We start from the raw sequence: 16,594 nt of genomic DNA on the forward strand, positions 1-16,594 counted from the left end.
TCATCTTGGCTTCATGCTAGAAATTGCTCACTGGTCATGTGTTTCTTATGGCTGTTTTCACAGTGCCTAGTCAGACATGGCACACACATGTTATTTATGCCAAGTTTACATCTTAGCCCTTCCACTGGGCTGTGCTTTTACTCTACATATTTGACATAATCGTACCCTGGCATTATTGTAGAGAATGGTCTAAAATGTGGTAGCACCTATTTTTTTGAAGGTTGAAAATAATGCATGTGACATTTATAAGAGCTGCTAGTAATACAGACACGTAGGATGAAAGGCTCCATTGTGTTGTTAAGTGTCATACATACTCAGAGTTCTCTGGTTCCTATCTGTAGTTTGAATCATTTTTCAATTTAAATATTTTTCTTATGTGGATTCAAAATGTTAATTTTAACTGGAGGCTTTTTTCCACCCACGCATTCCCAAATAACCTCTCTGAGGCTTAATATTAATCACAAACTGTTTGGCCTATTAGCTTAGTTATTATTAACTAGTTCTTACAACTTAAATTAACCCATTTCTATTATTTTATATTTTACCATGAGACTCATGGCTCTTTCTTCTCTGGTGGCTACTAGCAACTCCCTGATTCTACTCTTTTTCTCCTTGTATCTCTGCTTGGATCTCCTGCCTGACTCTGATCTGCCTAGCTATTGACCAAATCAGCATCTTTATTAATCAGTGATAATAAAACACATTCACAACATACAGAAGGGCATCTTTCATCAGTTAATACTGGTTCCCAAAGGCCAGTATGAACATGACCATTTGGTTCTTAGAGTAAAAGCACATCCCTCTGTGTATCTGCTGTTGTGAAACTCACTCACTGTGTGCTACATACAAACTCAGTACTTCACATGTGCTTCCTCATTTGTCTGGACACGGAACATTGATCCTAACTCTCGCTTGATTGCTGGACTGTCCATTTATTTGGCTAGGAAAAATGGAAATAAAAACCTCCAAGTGGAAATTGTTATAAATGTTTATCCTTCTTAACAGCTACACCCATGAATACAGTCCATCAATCAGAGCCTGAGAAAGCATGTTTAAGTCATCTATAATTAACAGGAAAAACTAGCTGACGAATGTGCAGCTGAGCTAAAGCACACCCAGGGCAGCCAGAAATACACTCTGGATCATTTAAAAGAATCTAACCAAGAATCTTTATTATTAAAACAAAGCAAGGTTAATGGAATGTAAAATTGCCTGTAATACCTTGGCAATAATAATTAGAATTTAAATTATTAAAATATGAATTGAAAGGGAGGTATATAAGAAAGACATTTTTAAAATATGTGAGAAATCCTTTGAAATGAATTAATCTTTTCCCTAAATAAAGTTCCATCACTCTTTTGAGTGGGATATCAGATATAATTAATGAATATCATATACAATTAATGAATTTGCTGTAAAAATGCAGAATGTTTATGTCCCATGCTGATATAACCTGGGCTCACAATATTCCAGTTTTCATTTTATCTTCTGAAGATATCTTCTGAAGGATCTGAAGAAGAAAAATTGTCTTGTGCTTTATAAAATTACTGTGTAGTTCTGGTTTTGACTTGAACATTTTGGAGAATGTTGACAAAGTATATTTATTCAAAGCTAAAGTAAGTCCCATTGAATAAAAATTAAATTTCACATATTATGGAAATGCAATTCACATTTACTTGTGCTAATTTGCTTTATGTTATTATAACAGAACACTGGACGCTGGCTTGTTTATAAGCAAAAAAAATTATTGTTCCATGGTTCTTCGTGCTGGGAAGTCCAAGATCAAGGCTCCAGCATCTGTATAGGATCTTTTTGCCACATGCTCCCAACAGTAAAACGTAAAGACTGGATGAGAGACAGCAAGGGAAGGGATGTTCTTAGTTTTGTAACAAAATTACTCTTCCAATAATATCAATCCATCATGAGGCCACAGTCCTGAAAACCTCTTAACCTCTTAAAGCCCCCACTTTTAACACTGTTACATTGGGGCTTAGATTCAAGCTCTTGAACTTCAGGAAACATATTCAAGTCACAGTGATCGTCAATCTTATTTGAATTATTATTTTAACAATATTTAAAATATTTCTCCAGATATACTTATATTTAGATATTTTTAACTTTCGAGAGAAAAAAATTGTAAATGTAGTTCTGTCTTAGCCATCCTCATTGTATGCCAGGATTCTGAGCTTTCCTCCATGTACCAGGGAAATAGAATAACCAAGTTGTAAATTGAGTAGTTCGTGTGTTGGTACGCGGAGAGCACAAAGGTGATTTTCCTCAATTGTACACGCTATTTAAAAGGCATCATTACTTCTTTATAACAATCCTTTACTCCATCTGGGAAAAGACTAAGAAAAAGGTTTTATTGTTTATGAACTATTAATATAACGTAACATATACACGGGCAGCCCTGAAAGTCTCAGCACCTGTTATGCACACAGCATTAAAGACACAGCCTCAATGAAAATTTAAAGAGTACATCTTACTTGTTTAGTTTGGGCATGGAAAGAAATGCTTTTGCATGTATTTGTTCTGACCAACTAACTTAGAATTGAGAAATTTGGATTTAACCTGAAGAAAAATTAACCCATTCAAGGATCCCCTCCCTACTCAGGATATTGCTAAGTGCAAAATCATCATGTTATAACTCCAGTGGTGTCATGAGTTGGGACTGCAGACCACTTCTTTTAGGAAAGGACTCAGAACCATACAGACACAGATTACAGAAAGATAAGTGGCTCTGGTGTTTACTTCCTCTTCATAAGTAGCAAATGCAGACAAGATCAAGATTGGATCGTTGTTTCTGTGGTTTATATTAGTTATCCATGCCTGTTTTCATGACTTGAGTGCTGACTAGTAATTTACTTACTGCTAGTGATGATAGGGGTTTATTAAATTTATCTATTTTTTTTAAGTGTGTGTAACTTTTACAATTTTTTTCTTAAAAGCATTATTTATAAAGAAGACATCAATACAATAAATTATACCATTATCTGTCCTTCTCTGTTTGTAGCATAATGAAAGAATAGCAGTGAACTTCTCTTATTAAAGAGCAGAATGGATGTTAATAAAGTTTCTAAATATTTAATGAATAAAAATAACAATTTTATGCTTCAAACATTCTAGAAATACAAAGTGCTTCCCAGCTCATTTTATGAATCGCCTATCCTTTTCAAAAAATGAAACTTCCTATCGGTGCCAATCATAAACATGTGTATCATCGATACATGGACTTGTATAGCATATCCAGAAACCTGTGAAAATAATTCTACAAGAAAGCTTTTAGTCAAAAATGTAGAGTTTGTGTGACATTCAAAACCTTTACGTGAGGCTGCACATGCACAGACTAAAAGACAACACCTGTGTGTGAGCATTCTCAGAGATATAGTCCAGTTTGGAGTCGTGATGCTCATTCTTGAATTAGGACTGCAACTGAACTTCCTGAATGTAGTGATGGGTACAGAAGCACAGTCAACACCTTGACTAGTGGAGACAGACTGCATATTTCTCCTGCTGAGCCCAAGCAAGGGGAAGATTCTTTTTCTCTTTTCAGCACTTACATTGGACGTTTGACCAGAGGTCTTAGCTAGTTCATTTAAAGAGGCCATCCCAAGATGGCCAAACAAGGTACTTGAACTACTAAATGAATCAGGAAAATAGATAGGGTACAAGATCATCACTCAAATAATATTATGATAGCATGCTTATAAAATGATCAAATCGAAAGTAAAGTGAAATGCTTAGAAATATCCTCTTAATGTACACAAAAATTACACAATAAAAACTACAATATATTTTATAAAAACTAAAAATTCAATAAATGAACAACTCTGCTCTGCCCATGGATTTTTCTAAACTGATAACTCAGGTCTAAAGTCCTTGGAAGATATTTTATGTTGTTGATAATGATGTTGCTTTATATTGGTTTTTGTGGAGATTGACAAGCTGACTTAAACATTTCCTTGGAAGAGCAAAAGAACTATGATAGACTCTAACTGGGTTGAGTGTTTACCCTGCTTGATTTTAAGAATTCTGGCAGGCCAAGCCTGAAAAGACTGCTACAACTGCAGCCCAAGACATAATCATAAATGTGCTTTAAATATTCTAAGTTGTTCCCTAATTCAGTTGAGAGGTTCCTGAGTGTGAAGTTTGTAGTTGGCAGTGTTATATTGTAATGGTAAATAAAGGCTACAAGCCAGATCTCTGTAGTACTGTGTAAAGTAGTAGAAAGATCAGTGAGAGAGTGGGCGGCTTTGTATCTTACAAGCCAGTGAGGCAGTCAGGCTCCGGTCTTCAGCTGCACCACTGTCCTGTGCAAGCCCCTTGCCATTTTGTCCCTTGGATTTGGAAGGTTGATGAGGGATTGTTCTGTGCTGATGGAGGCATGAAGAGTCACACTTGACTAGTCCGTGGGTTGTAAAATTTGTCTCTGGTCTCTGTGGAAGTCCATGTCCTCAGTTCCCTGTGCCACTTACACAAATACAACCTGTAAGAACTGCAGTCTTCCTTCCGTTGCCCTTCCTGGTATCCAAACCCCTGACTGGCCAAGCCAGATGGAAAGCTCCCAACCTTTCAACCTGCATGGTTTGTGCATCTCTGACACTGATGTGTATGCTCATCTTCAGTCTGCTCAGGCATTTCTTTGATGTGGGTCACGGCATTTTACTAGCAGAGGTGTCCGATGGGCATAAGGCTTGTAGGGACAATGTAGAGCTAGTTAAGTATACCAACACCTCATTTTGCATAGGCTGTTCACATTCATTTCTATAGTTAATTCTCACACACAGAATTTTCCATGTTTTACAGATGACTACATAAGCTGAAAGGGCAATAATTTGTTGAATAGTGCATTTTATGAAGAAAGTCAGGATGTATGATCCTTCATGAAAAAGGGGAGACGAGGAAGATGATGTGTGTATGTGTATATTTATGTATGTATTTGCATACATAAATATAATATGTATGTATTTGCATACATAAATATATATGTGTGTGTGTGAAATAAAATAGTGACAGAACAAAAAGGAAATGGCCATAAGATGCCACAGTTTATAAAATTTGGAATTTGGGTATATAAAATTAATGAGCATTATATAGTTGATAATTCATTAACTCAAATATGATTTTAAGTTATATAGAAAAATAATACTGTGTATACATCCTTTAATTGAGTTTATTGTTCATAATGTGTTTTGTTGATTTTGCTCTTTTGGCTTTTTCGAGGGGCCCACCATTCACCTTCCAAAGAAATCACACAGAGGGTTATTCTTAGTTACGAATGCCCAGCTTTTACTTGGCTTGTTTCTTTCCAGCTTTTCTTAAATTATCCTGGCTACCTTTTGCCTCTGGGCTCTCATGTTTTTCTATTTCTGTATACCTTTCATTACTTCTTTTTCCGTGGCTTGTTGTATAGCTTGGTGTATGGCCCCTGATGTCCTCCTCTCCTCTTTCTCTCATTTCTCTCCCTCCCCCTCATTTCTCCTTCTATTTATTCTCTGTCTGTCAGCCTCACCTGCCTTGCTATTTACCACATGTTTTCGACAGGCAAAAAATTACAGCGTTCAGAGTTAAACAGATGCAGCATAAACAAAAGTTGCACACCTTAAGATAACATTCCCCAAGAAAATGATGCCAGAAATAGGAAAGAAACAAGAATTTCAGACTTAGTGGATATAAATAACAGAACTCCTTGGGCTGCAGGATATTGGACTTCCTTTGTGTATTATAAAATATGCAGTCAAACCCTCACTAGAGTAATCATTAAAAGATGATAAATAAAAAAGAATTGGGATTGAGCAAAAAGTTCAAACATACTATTGAAATTTATATATAAACGATCAACCACCATTTGAAAAGATATACAAAACTTTTTTCACTAGAGAAATTCAGTTTTGAACCACATTGAAAAAGTGCAATAGAGTTATATGCCATCTGTCAGGCATGCCGAATGTCCCTCCACCTGGAAAACTGCTTACTCAGTTAGAATCTTAGCAGATCAAACATACACTTCCTTTATGACCCATTTATCCTAAGTCTAGGTATAGCTTCAACAAAATGAACAGTTCCTGTTCAAATGTGTGGGCGAATGTTCACAGAAGTTTTATTCATTTCAGCCAACATTGCAAATAATCAGATATCAATGAAAAAGTGAGTAATAACCAAGTAATACTGCAGCAACAAAACGGAGTCCACAATAGCAAGTGAAAATATTTCCCACTTATGTTACAAACAGTGAAATACAAAATTATACAAATAGGAACTGGGCAACTGGTGCTACATGTGGCAGTTTATATGAATAAGTTTATTTGCCTTTTTATCAAATGGTACATTTAAAATAAGTTATTTTTACTATATACAAGTTATATCTCTATGAAAGAAATTAGGGGAAGGTGGTTTAGTAGGTAAAAGAACTGGCTGTGTAAGCCTGCTGACTTGAATTCAACTCTCAGAATACACTGTGGAAGGAGACAACTAGCTCCCTAGACTTATCCCCTGAAATCCAAATGCAAACACCAGCAAACAGCTCAAGCGTGAATGGGTGTGTGTGTGTGTCTGTGTATACACGCATGTGCACATGTACACACACACACACTAAAATAAAATAATACACAAATTTTAATCTACACTTAATTACTTATAACGTGAAAACTATGTAGCTAAAGCCTGTACTTATATGGCCTTCCCTCCTGCTTGACACTGAATCAGGCACATACTGTACCCCAGTGTCCTGCCTATAGTGTATTTACCAACACAAAACTAACTCGTGGTGAGTTAAAACAGAAGTTTGATTCTGCTTTTCTTATCTTTCTTCACTCTGAAAGCTGTTCAGTGCTAACCTGGAATGATGATATCCTAAAAAGTCAAACAAACACTTGTTTCTTATGTAAATAAAAAGCTGTTTGTGTCCCTCTAATAAGACAACAAATGAGGTGTAGGGATCAAACTATTTATGCAAGGCAATTGGTGTGGTCTGTAATCAGTTCTCCATGTTCCTGACACATATAAGAACTCAGGAAATTTCACTTGCTTTTTGTCTTAGGGTTTCTATTGCTGCAATGAAACACCATGACCAAAGAGCAAGTTGGGGAGGAAAGAGTTTATTTGGCTTACAATTCAACACTCTGTTCATCACTGAAAAAAGTCAGGACAGGAACTCAAACAGAGCAGGATCCCGGAGGCAGTAACTGATACAGAGGCCATAGAGGGGACCTGCTTACTGATTTGCTTCCCATGGCTTGCTCAGCCCACCTTTTTATAGAACCCAGGACCAATAGTCCAGGAAATGACACTTCCCGCTGTGGGCTAGGGCCTCTCCCATTGTCACTAAATGAGAAAAATACCTTACAGTTGGCTCTCAAGGAGCTGGCTCTCAGCTGAAGCTCCTTCCTCTAATGACTCTAGCTTGTGTCAAGTTGACACACAAACCAACCAGTACAGTTTTATTGTTAGTATATATGTAAGTGATATCCAGATGGGGTTTGAAAGAAGTGGAGTAAAATTGAGTACCTCACACACAGCTCACCCAAGAGCAGATATCTTCTGTGTTACTAATATGGTGGAGTCAGTATTGCCTCATTGTCTGTGGCATATTTTATGCCAAACACCACCTACACATGTATAGGTATGTGCTTTGTAGTCTGTTTGACTACTTTGTCATCAATGGAAAGGTAAAAGCAGTGTCATCTTTTGCAAAAGAAAAATATTTTAGGTAGGATTAAATCATCATAGAACTAGGATTTGTCTAGTTCTTAAAACTTGTACTGGTAGACTGAACAATAAGAAATTAGATTTATTGAGACTCATTTACATGTTTACAACACACAGTAGCAACCATCTTTCCTTCAGAAAGAAGTCATGTGATCATAGGAATACAGAATAGCTCAGAAACATCACCAAGGAACCACATGCATGTCTTTCTTATATTTTTGTATTATATTGTAGCTAGTTGTACTGTTATGCTTATTGGCTTTTATATTTTCCAACTTTGCTTTTTATGCCATTGACCCATGTTTTCCCACTCTTATTAATATAAAAGTTAAGTGGGATAGAATAACACAAACCAAGCGTCCTCTGTAGCCCTGCCATGTCTCTGATCTTGAACTTTTATTGTTACAGTTCACAATCGCTGTGCCGTTTCCTCTCAGACTTTCTTAGACCTACCATTAGCTCCTTCTCCTAGATACTAGCATCCAGTCTGCTAATGGACTCACAAAAATTAACCCAACAAACGTCTTGGTTATTTAGCTGAGAATTAAAGCAAAACGGGTAGTTATAATGAATATTTCTTTAACCATTGTCTTGACAGGACATAGAATCTTGAATAACTATCAACTTTTTAAAAAATAAGATTTAGAGAATGGAAAAGGTTTCATGGCCTATTTTTAGCAGAATTTTGTTTGCTAAAACATTTGTTGTATAGAGAGGATTTTAATAGATGCTCTTCCTTTATTGTTTTACTTTTAGTAGAATGTACCTTGAAAACAGCTGTTCTAAACCAATATTCCAAGGTTCCACCTAACTAGCACGTCCTAAAGGAGCACTCACTTATCCTACTGTTTGCACAACAGTTTTGTAACTCTGTATTAAGAATAATTTCATTATCTTAAGTTATTCAAAATATAGTAACGCACATGCGTGCACGTGCGCACACATACACACACAAAAAAAACTAAAGTAATGGGGCTGTAGATGTGGCTCAGTGATTAAAACATTAAAACATTGGCTATTCTTGCAGAGGATCCAAGTTCGGTTCCCAGCACCCATGTAGCAACTGACAGCCATATACAACTCCAGCTCCAGAGGATCGGACTCCCTTTTTTGACCTCTGAGGGCACTGAATTCACATAGTATGCAAACATGCATGCAGACAAACACTCATACACATACATAAAAAATAAAAATACTGAAAAGAAATTTAATGAGATAAGGAATCTGCAACAATCTGTGTGAGTTTAAACTTGGCAGTAACTTACCTAGATTTACTGATTTTTGGTTTCTTTTTTTTTAACTTTCTTTTTATCTATTCAATGTGTCTTTTACATCATGTATTTTAATCCCATTCATTTACTCGTCCCTTTGAATTCACCCTCTGCCCCAGTACCCCCTGCAAGATAATACATAATTTAAGAGAGATAAAAGAGGACAAAAGCACAGGAAGCTACAGAGCATGCCACCAAGAAAATAGAAGTGGGAGTGTCAAAATATTGCTGCAGAAGAGTGCCACCATTCTGGAAAGAACTGCCTCAAAGAAAGACCAAGTTAGCAGAAGACTGAGAGAGTGCCCATGTGTCAGAATCACAGAATCTCTAAGGCAGGAAACTTCTGAGGAAAGCAGATTGCTGAGTACACTATCACCACATAAGAGCATGCCGGGGAGGCTGAGAATACTGGGGACACTCTATGGCCCGTGCCACATGTGGAAACACACAACAGGATCTGCCTGTTAAAATCTGAAGCTGGAGAACAGGGATGTGGGAAGTAGCATTTGACTGCCTGATACATTTGAAAAGCTTGAGGTTTATCGGCGAATCAATCCCACACCAGTTATGTTTTAAGGGGTTATTTATTTTGGGGGGTAAAACTTACATACACCATAAACCGTCAGGAAGGGAGCCTAGTCGCAGGAGCCGGGAGCAGGAGCCAGGAGCAAGCACCGGAACCAAGAGCCGGAACCAAGAGGGCCTGATCCAGATATGTTTCTCTTTTTAAAAGAGAAATATACCACGCCCCAGTGGGCTGGTATTTCAGCAGCTATTGGCTGACGGAGCGGAAGTCGCTCCCCGCTGCACTGTGGGCTCGTATTTCAGCGACTATTGGTTGAGGCAGCGGAAGTTATTCCCATAACACCTCCCCCTTTTGTTTAAGTAAGAGAGTTCTAAGCCTACTATGAAATTATATATAGTAAGTATAAACCTACATAATTATATATAATAAATACAAATATTTTATTTTAACTAGTTTAAGTCCTGTATAAGAAATAACTTGGCCATGTCATGAAAAGAAAGTAACTACGTTTATATAATCTTTAATCCTATCAAAGATCTGAGAAGGGAAATAATGTTACCTGAGTAATTAGGAAGTGTAATCAAACTTCCAGAACATGTAACAAATCATATAGACAACTGGCTACCTGGGCAAACACCCAAAATCATGTTTGTAGTGTTGAAGCAACCAACTTTGGCTAAGGCCTAACGTAACTGACATACCATTTTTAAAGGCAAGGAACTTTTTAAAACTATCTTATCCTGTCTTGGCAGGATATGACAGTCCTGTTTTATCCCTTTACGGATACTCTGTAACTCTGTGAGTAGTTGAGGTATGGGCATTTCTTTACCCAAAGGCCAGTTCTGCCAAGAAGAAAGGCTCCAGGTGGAGTGTCTTTGGTGCTCAACATTTTCTCGGGAATAGATCAGTGTTGCCAGGAGCGATTGTGTCTCCCTACCACAGAACTCTGAGTTAGATTAAAGGCCATTTTCTACAGCTCTTTGAAGAGGTTGAAGATTATCTATCTATATTGAATATAATGTTTATGTATCTAAAGAACCTGATTAGTTTAATTATAAATGACAAACTTAGATGACTATTGATCTATATTATTTTCAATATCTATCTAATTTAAAGACTGAAATAGTAAACAACTGTGTAATAAATGGGGACAATATGACCTCCAAGTATAAACAATGTGCAAGTATACATTGTAATATGGTAAATATATATATCAATACATAAACAATATATAAGTATCTTAATCAGAGGTAGAAGTGTATAATGCAATATGGTAAAATATACATATATCAATACAATATATATATGTCAATACATAAAAATGTTTTAAACAGAGGTAAAAGCATGCATGCCTAAAATAGTCAACATAATTTAAGTTTGTATCAATATATAAGAATCAATACCAATATATTTGTCTAAAAACAATAACTCACAAGTACAAAGCTATTATCCCATAATCCAATTATCCCTCTTTTTTTTTTTTGGAAGTAGCTTTATAATGAGCCCTACTGTTGCATTTGTTTAAATCTTTGTTTCATTGTAGTTCTGAGACTTTAGAATCTCCTCATGTGGGAGTTGTAGAAGTTCTTCATGCCTATCATTGGCCTTGCTAAGCATGCTGCAGTTATGGTCAGATTTATCCTCTCCTTTATAACCTAGCTTTATGTAAGTTTTATGCATAACTTTTGGAATAGTAAAATTGTATTAATGTAAAATAATTGGACACTCCTCCAAAGAAAAGAGCCATGAGGAAATAGTAATTCCAATGGTATTTGCCTTTTCAGATTGCTGTGCCATGCTATGAAAGACCACATAGTCCGTGTTGCTAATGAAGCTGAGTTCATCTTGAACAGACAGAGAGCAGAGGATGTACACAAGCATGCAGAGTTTGAGGTAAGGTTAAGTCAGGCATCACCCGTTTGTTACCTGACATAAGACATACTGAAGGAGAGAATGCCACTGGAGGCATCTGAGTTCATGCTGTTAGAGACTTTCCTCAGTATCAATCAAAACACTGGTACATTAACATCGTGTCACTCCGTCCTGTCCTTACCATGGGGGAAGAGAGCCCGACATTATTCTCGACTAGTATAAAGACACTTAGAACCTTGAGATTCCTTGTTTTTAGTCTATGAGAGCTTTTCATGACAACTAGGTGCAGATGGATGTTTATGTGCTTTTATGAATGGACTCACATGCAGTTCAGCAAGTTCTTCTAGTTTCACTCTTTTAAATACAGCAGTTCAATATTTCAAGTCACTCAGTTTTTGAAACAGTGCATTTCAGAAATATATAGATGGCCTAATGGTTGGCTTACACGGACTCCTGGTGGCCTTAGAGTTATAACTGCAGCAGTTCATTTTCTTGGTGCATCATGCCAATAAGTGAAGTTAGAGAAGAGAGCCAACCATTCTAGGTTCCATGGGGTTTTTATCTCAGGAGAGCAGCTCACTGAGTCATGCTCATTGATGGACCAGGTCTGCTGATCTCTGACCTTGACAACTGAAAAGCATAAGACAGAAAAATATCTGTTGTCACTTTCATACACACAGCCACCCCTTGACTGGTCAGATGGATAACAGGTACTTCATGTATGGCATTGTAAATACTGTATTTAAAAGACTGCTTGAAACATCAATAAAAAAGTAGAGTGCCATATAGTTTGCCAAAGTTAAGTTTCATATCACTTCAGCAATAAATTGTTAGATATTTATCAGGATATCATGCAATATTTTGGATGGCTAGAAAAAGCAAATTATTTCTTTTTTGAAAAATATATTTATATATAAGTTGTCAGAATTTTTTAAAAAAGAATCTTTAATTGCATTTTGACTGTGGAAGTAAGAAAGATTTAAAACTTTAACTGGATTGTCTGCAGGATCAATTTTGAGACAATCATAGTTATACTAAGAATTTAGGGTTTTTTTGTGGTGATATAACAGACCAATATTTGTCTTGCGGAACATTTTAAATATATTTTCAGACATGCAGATATTAGCTGTGTCCTTTAGCACATATTTAATCAAAAGGACATTAAGATAAGGGCAGTGTTTCTTTCTCATCTGTTTATACTGTCCCACATAAGGAATATTGAGACATTGTTTTGTAGTTGCTCTTCTGACCACAGTGATTATTCAACAATCCCAACGTCTGTCTCTGTATCCTATGTCCATCTGTGTCTTCCCTAGTAGAGAAGTGAGATTTTGTCAGACTCACCCCAAGTGTAGCTTTTTTCTGAGGTAGTGGTGAGTTTAGTCTCCCTGTGGTTGTGCAGGAGGAGTAGTGAAAGCTTCTGAAGGTAGTGGACATGAAGGCTGGATGCTTTTAGGACTCATATCCACAATGTATACTGCTAACAGAAGTCTAACTTTGAGAGAATAGTCACTGTTAATTAACAGATACCCACTGGTTTTTCAGGTCAAATGCTTACATTTGTTTAGTTCATGTTAGAATGTGTATGTGTCTGTAACTTTGTTCGTGTAACTTTGTGTATGTACATCTATGTGCTTGTGAGTGTATGTGTCTGTATTTGTGCCTGTGTGTATGTTTGTGTGTGCGTGTATATATGTGCTTTTGTGTGTATGTGTCTGTCTGTATCGGTGTATGTATTTATGTGTTTAGAGGGTGGGTGTGTGTTTGTGTGTGGGTGTGTGTTCTAAATATATCAGTTTTTTAAAAATATTTATTTATTTATTATGTATACAATATTCTGTTTGTGTCTATGCCTGCAGGCCAAAAGAGGGACCAGACCTCATTACAGATGGTTGTGAGCCACCATGTGGTTGCTGGGAATTGAACTCAGGACCTTTGGAAGAGCAGGCATCTCTCCAGCCTCCAATATATCAGTTTTAAATTATAAAAAATGCAGATGGTATGACATTTAACTAGGCTTGACAATGCTCTGTAGCCCTCATAGAGCTCTGCAGTTAAGGGGAAACGTATTTAATTTGAGCTAGGTGTTTCACAGTTAAGACTTTTTTCTTAGTTAATACTGTAATTGTCAAGAAAAAAAATGAAAATTTAATTTTACCCTTCAGTGCGCTAATGAAATATTAACCACATTATTGTTACAGATCTTTGTACTAATTGGTGATTCCCTGTACAAAAAGATAAATTGAAAAATGAATTAATTCTTCTTTGAATTTTACGGGTTATTTCTGCAGACGAGAAAGCTTGCCTAGAGTGTGTGTCAGCAGACAGGACTGTGTCCCCGTGCCTCCTACGCAAGAGGCCTTTGCACAGTGGTCATAACTGGAGCTGGTCACATGTATTTTCTTAGATGTTTGACATGTAACTCTAAAATCACAGACTGAGCCAGTCTGCACAGTAGCTAATCTAAAACTCAAGTGTCTTTTCAGTTCTACATCAGAGGTTTTCGTAAAAAGATCTATTGATCATCTGTGATGCTAGAATGATAAAACAGAAATAAGATGCAGATATGACAACTGAGGGCTATGGAAGTGGGAAGATGAGACTAAGAATGATTCTTATGAGACCTTTTGAAGCATTAAATATTAGAGTTAGACGGGAACCTGGGAAAACCTTGTCTTTGCTCCTCATTTTATAGATCGGAAATTAGGGGCAAAAAGCAAACATAATAAAATATGAAACAAAATGCTTAAAATGTGAAACAAAACCCATCTGCTAAATATCTAAGTAATTTTTTTCTATGCTACATTGTCTTTAAGGAAGCAAAAAATTATATGGCAAATGACAAGGTTTTTATTTTCAAAGTAATTATTGGAATCATATATGTTTATTTTAAGTGAGGCATGTTAAATTGGCTTTAAAAAGTAGAATTAAGTTTAGTGAACTTTTTAATTATTTCTTCTTAATGATTAATTCTGACACTGATATCAGATTTAACAATGAGAACCCTAAGAGAGTCATACATAGATCTAATCTACATGGGTAGTAGAAAAAGACAAGATCTCCTGAGTAAATTGGGAGCATGGGGACCTTGGGAGAGGGTTGAAGGGGAGGGGAGAGGTAGGGAGAGTAGCAGAGAAAATGTGGAGCTCAATAAAAATCAAATAAAAAAAGAAAAAAAAAAGAAGTGACCCTAAGTAGAAAAGCATTAATTATGTTAACGTTTCTCGAAATACTTTACATATACTTTTCAAAAGAACACATTGTTTTCTAATTTGAAAGGTGGTTCTGCCTTTCTTAGAACAGAGTCTTATATTATGTCAAATGGTGGTTTTAAATTCAGTTCTTCTTCCCTTTAGCTTAAGGGTAGGCAGCATTTTTTTCACTCTACATTGTGTGTTCTTACTTGTTGCATGTCTTCACAGTCACAGTGTGCACAGTATGCTGCTGACAGGAGAGAGGAGGAGAAAATGTGTGACCACCTCATCAGTGCTGCCAAGCACCGTGACCATGTGACAGCCAACCAGCTAAAGCAGAAGATTCTCAACATCCTCACGAACAAGCATGGTGCCTGGGGGGCTGTTTCACACAGGTGCGTGCGGAGGATGGGTGTGGAGGAAGAGAGTAACACATATATAAGAGAAAAATAAACCCATTTCCACCAGGGCCACACATTGATTACTTAAATATAACTCAAAAATATGAAAATAGGCTTTATTAGTTCAAATCTTTATTTTAACAATTTAGATGAAACCCTAAATGATGTTTTTTTTGTTTTGTTTGTTGGTTAGTTTTTGGTTTTTTTGAAACAGAATTTTCCTCCTTAGCCCTGACTGTCCTGGAACTCACTGACCAGGCTGGCCTCGAACTCAGAAATTCACTTGCTACTGCCTCCTGAGTCTGGGATTAAAGGTGTGCACCACCACTGCCTGGATAAAAAGTACATGTTTTGAATTTTCTCTTATGCTACTAATTTCTATTTTAGAGTAATAGGTAGTGACATAACATTTACTTATGCATGAATGTGAGGTGTACAATGTCCCTGTCTTTTTAAAGGACTTTTAAAATTAAGTTTGTCATTTTTACCTTTAATTTTATATGGTAATGAAATATAATCACTTACTATAGAGTAGTGACACATTAGTTTAGAATGGTTTCTTTTCACTCTCAACTCAAATTTAAGGATTTTTTTTAATCTCAAATTGTATTTATGCTGCCATAGCACAATTACACCAAAACCGATCATTTATGAAACATAAATTTTCTGTTTTCTAAAGTTTATGGGCATATAAGGTGGGGTTTTTTTTGGTCTCTACACACTTTTTAAAAATTAATGAAAAACCTCACTGTGTTTAATTTGCTGGTGTCATCTTGCTTGTATCTCTTTTATTGAGCCCCATCACGTTTTTACTAAACTTCCAGCATTGTGGTAATTTGCAGAATATAGACCTGATACCACTGTGAAACGTTCTGGGAGAAGCAATTCTGTTAGAGGAGACGTGACAGTCTGTCCTGGGGTTACAAGAAAGATTTGAGAAAATATTAGTGGTTTTGTATTTAAGGTAATACTATACAGCCTAACGCCTTAGAAAAGGAACACTAAGTACTTGACATTTATAATAACCTCATAGCAGCCATGCATGTTACTATCAGGGACTGCACTGTCTCGTCAGGCTCTGCATTTGCAAGGCTGACTCCATTAAACACAAGACCTCCCACATTGGTCTTACCCCAAGGATACTCCACTCTCGGGTGGCTCAGACTTGACTGCATATCTCATCACCTTCCAAGGGGAAAATATGCAGTGCCACTATGTCAGGGAGGTGCACAACCTTATACCACACAGGAAGTGTCCCTCATGCCACCCCCTCAGACAGATCAATCACAGTTACATGTCTCATCACCCATCTCAGGCCAACTCATCTTTGATTCTGTCCTTTCCTATGCAGGTGCATTTATGTCCCTTTTTCAGAAGAGACATGAACGCATGTCTGTTAACTGCAAGGAGGGCACCAACAGTAGACAAAAGAAATAATTATACTCAAATCTAGCTTAGTGACTGTCTCTGAGTTAGTTGGGGATGTTTAACAGGCACATAAGTGCAATGCAATGGCACCGACTCATGCAAGCTGTGTTCTTGCAGCTCCCTACACAACTTGAAAGAAAGTCCAGATCTGAGACCTCGTCTTCCCAGTAACTGTCACTGCCCAGAGAACTGTGA

At 36.8% G+C, this 16,594-nt stretch overlaps 1 protein-coding gene across 3 annotated transcripts in view; it reads left to right on the forward strand.

The window, feature by feature from the left end:
- The window catches only part of Nbea (neurobeachin), a 515,411-nt gene that overhangs the window by 266,415 nt on the left and 232,402 nt on the right, over positions 1–16,594 (forward strand). For all 3 annotated transcript variants that reach the window (XM_087899501.1, XM_087899503.1, XM_087899502.1), the window contains exons 36-37: positions 11,289–11,397; positions 14,799–14,965. In XM_087899501.1, coding sequence (XP_087755627.1) covers positions 11,289–11,397; positions 14,799–14,965 — 276 coding nt within the window. The remainder of the gene's footprint in view (positions 1–11,288; positions 11,398–14,798; positions 14,966–16,594) is intronic.

Source organism: Myodes glareolus, chromosome 20, assembly GCF_982192425.1.
Source record: "Myodes glareolus chromosome 20, mMyoGla1.1, whole genome shotgun sequence".
NCBI lineage: Eukaryota > Metazoa > Chordata > Mammalia > Rodentia > Cricetidae > Myodes > Myodes glareolus.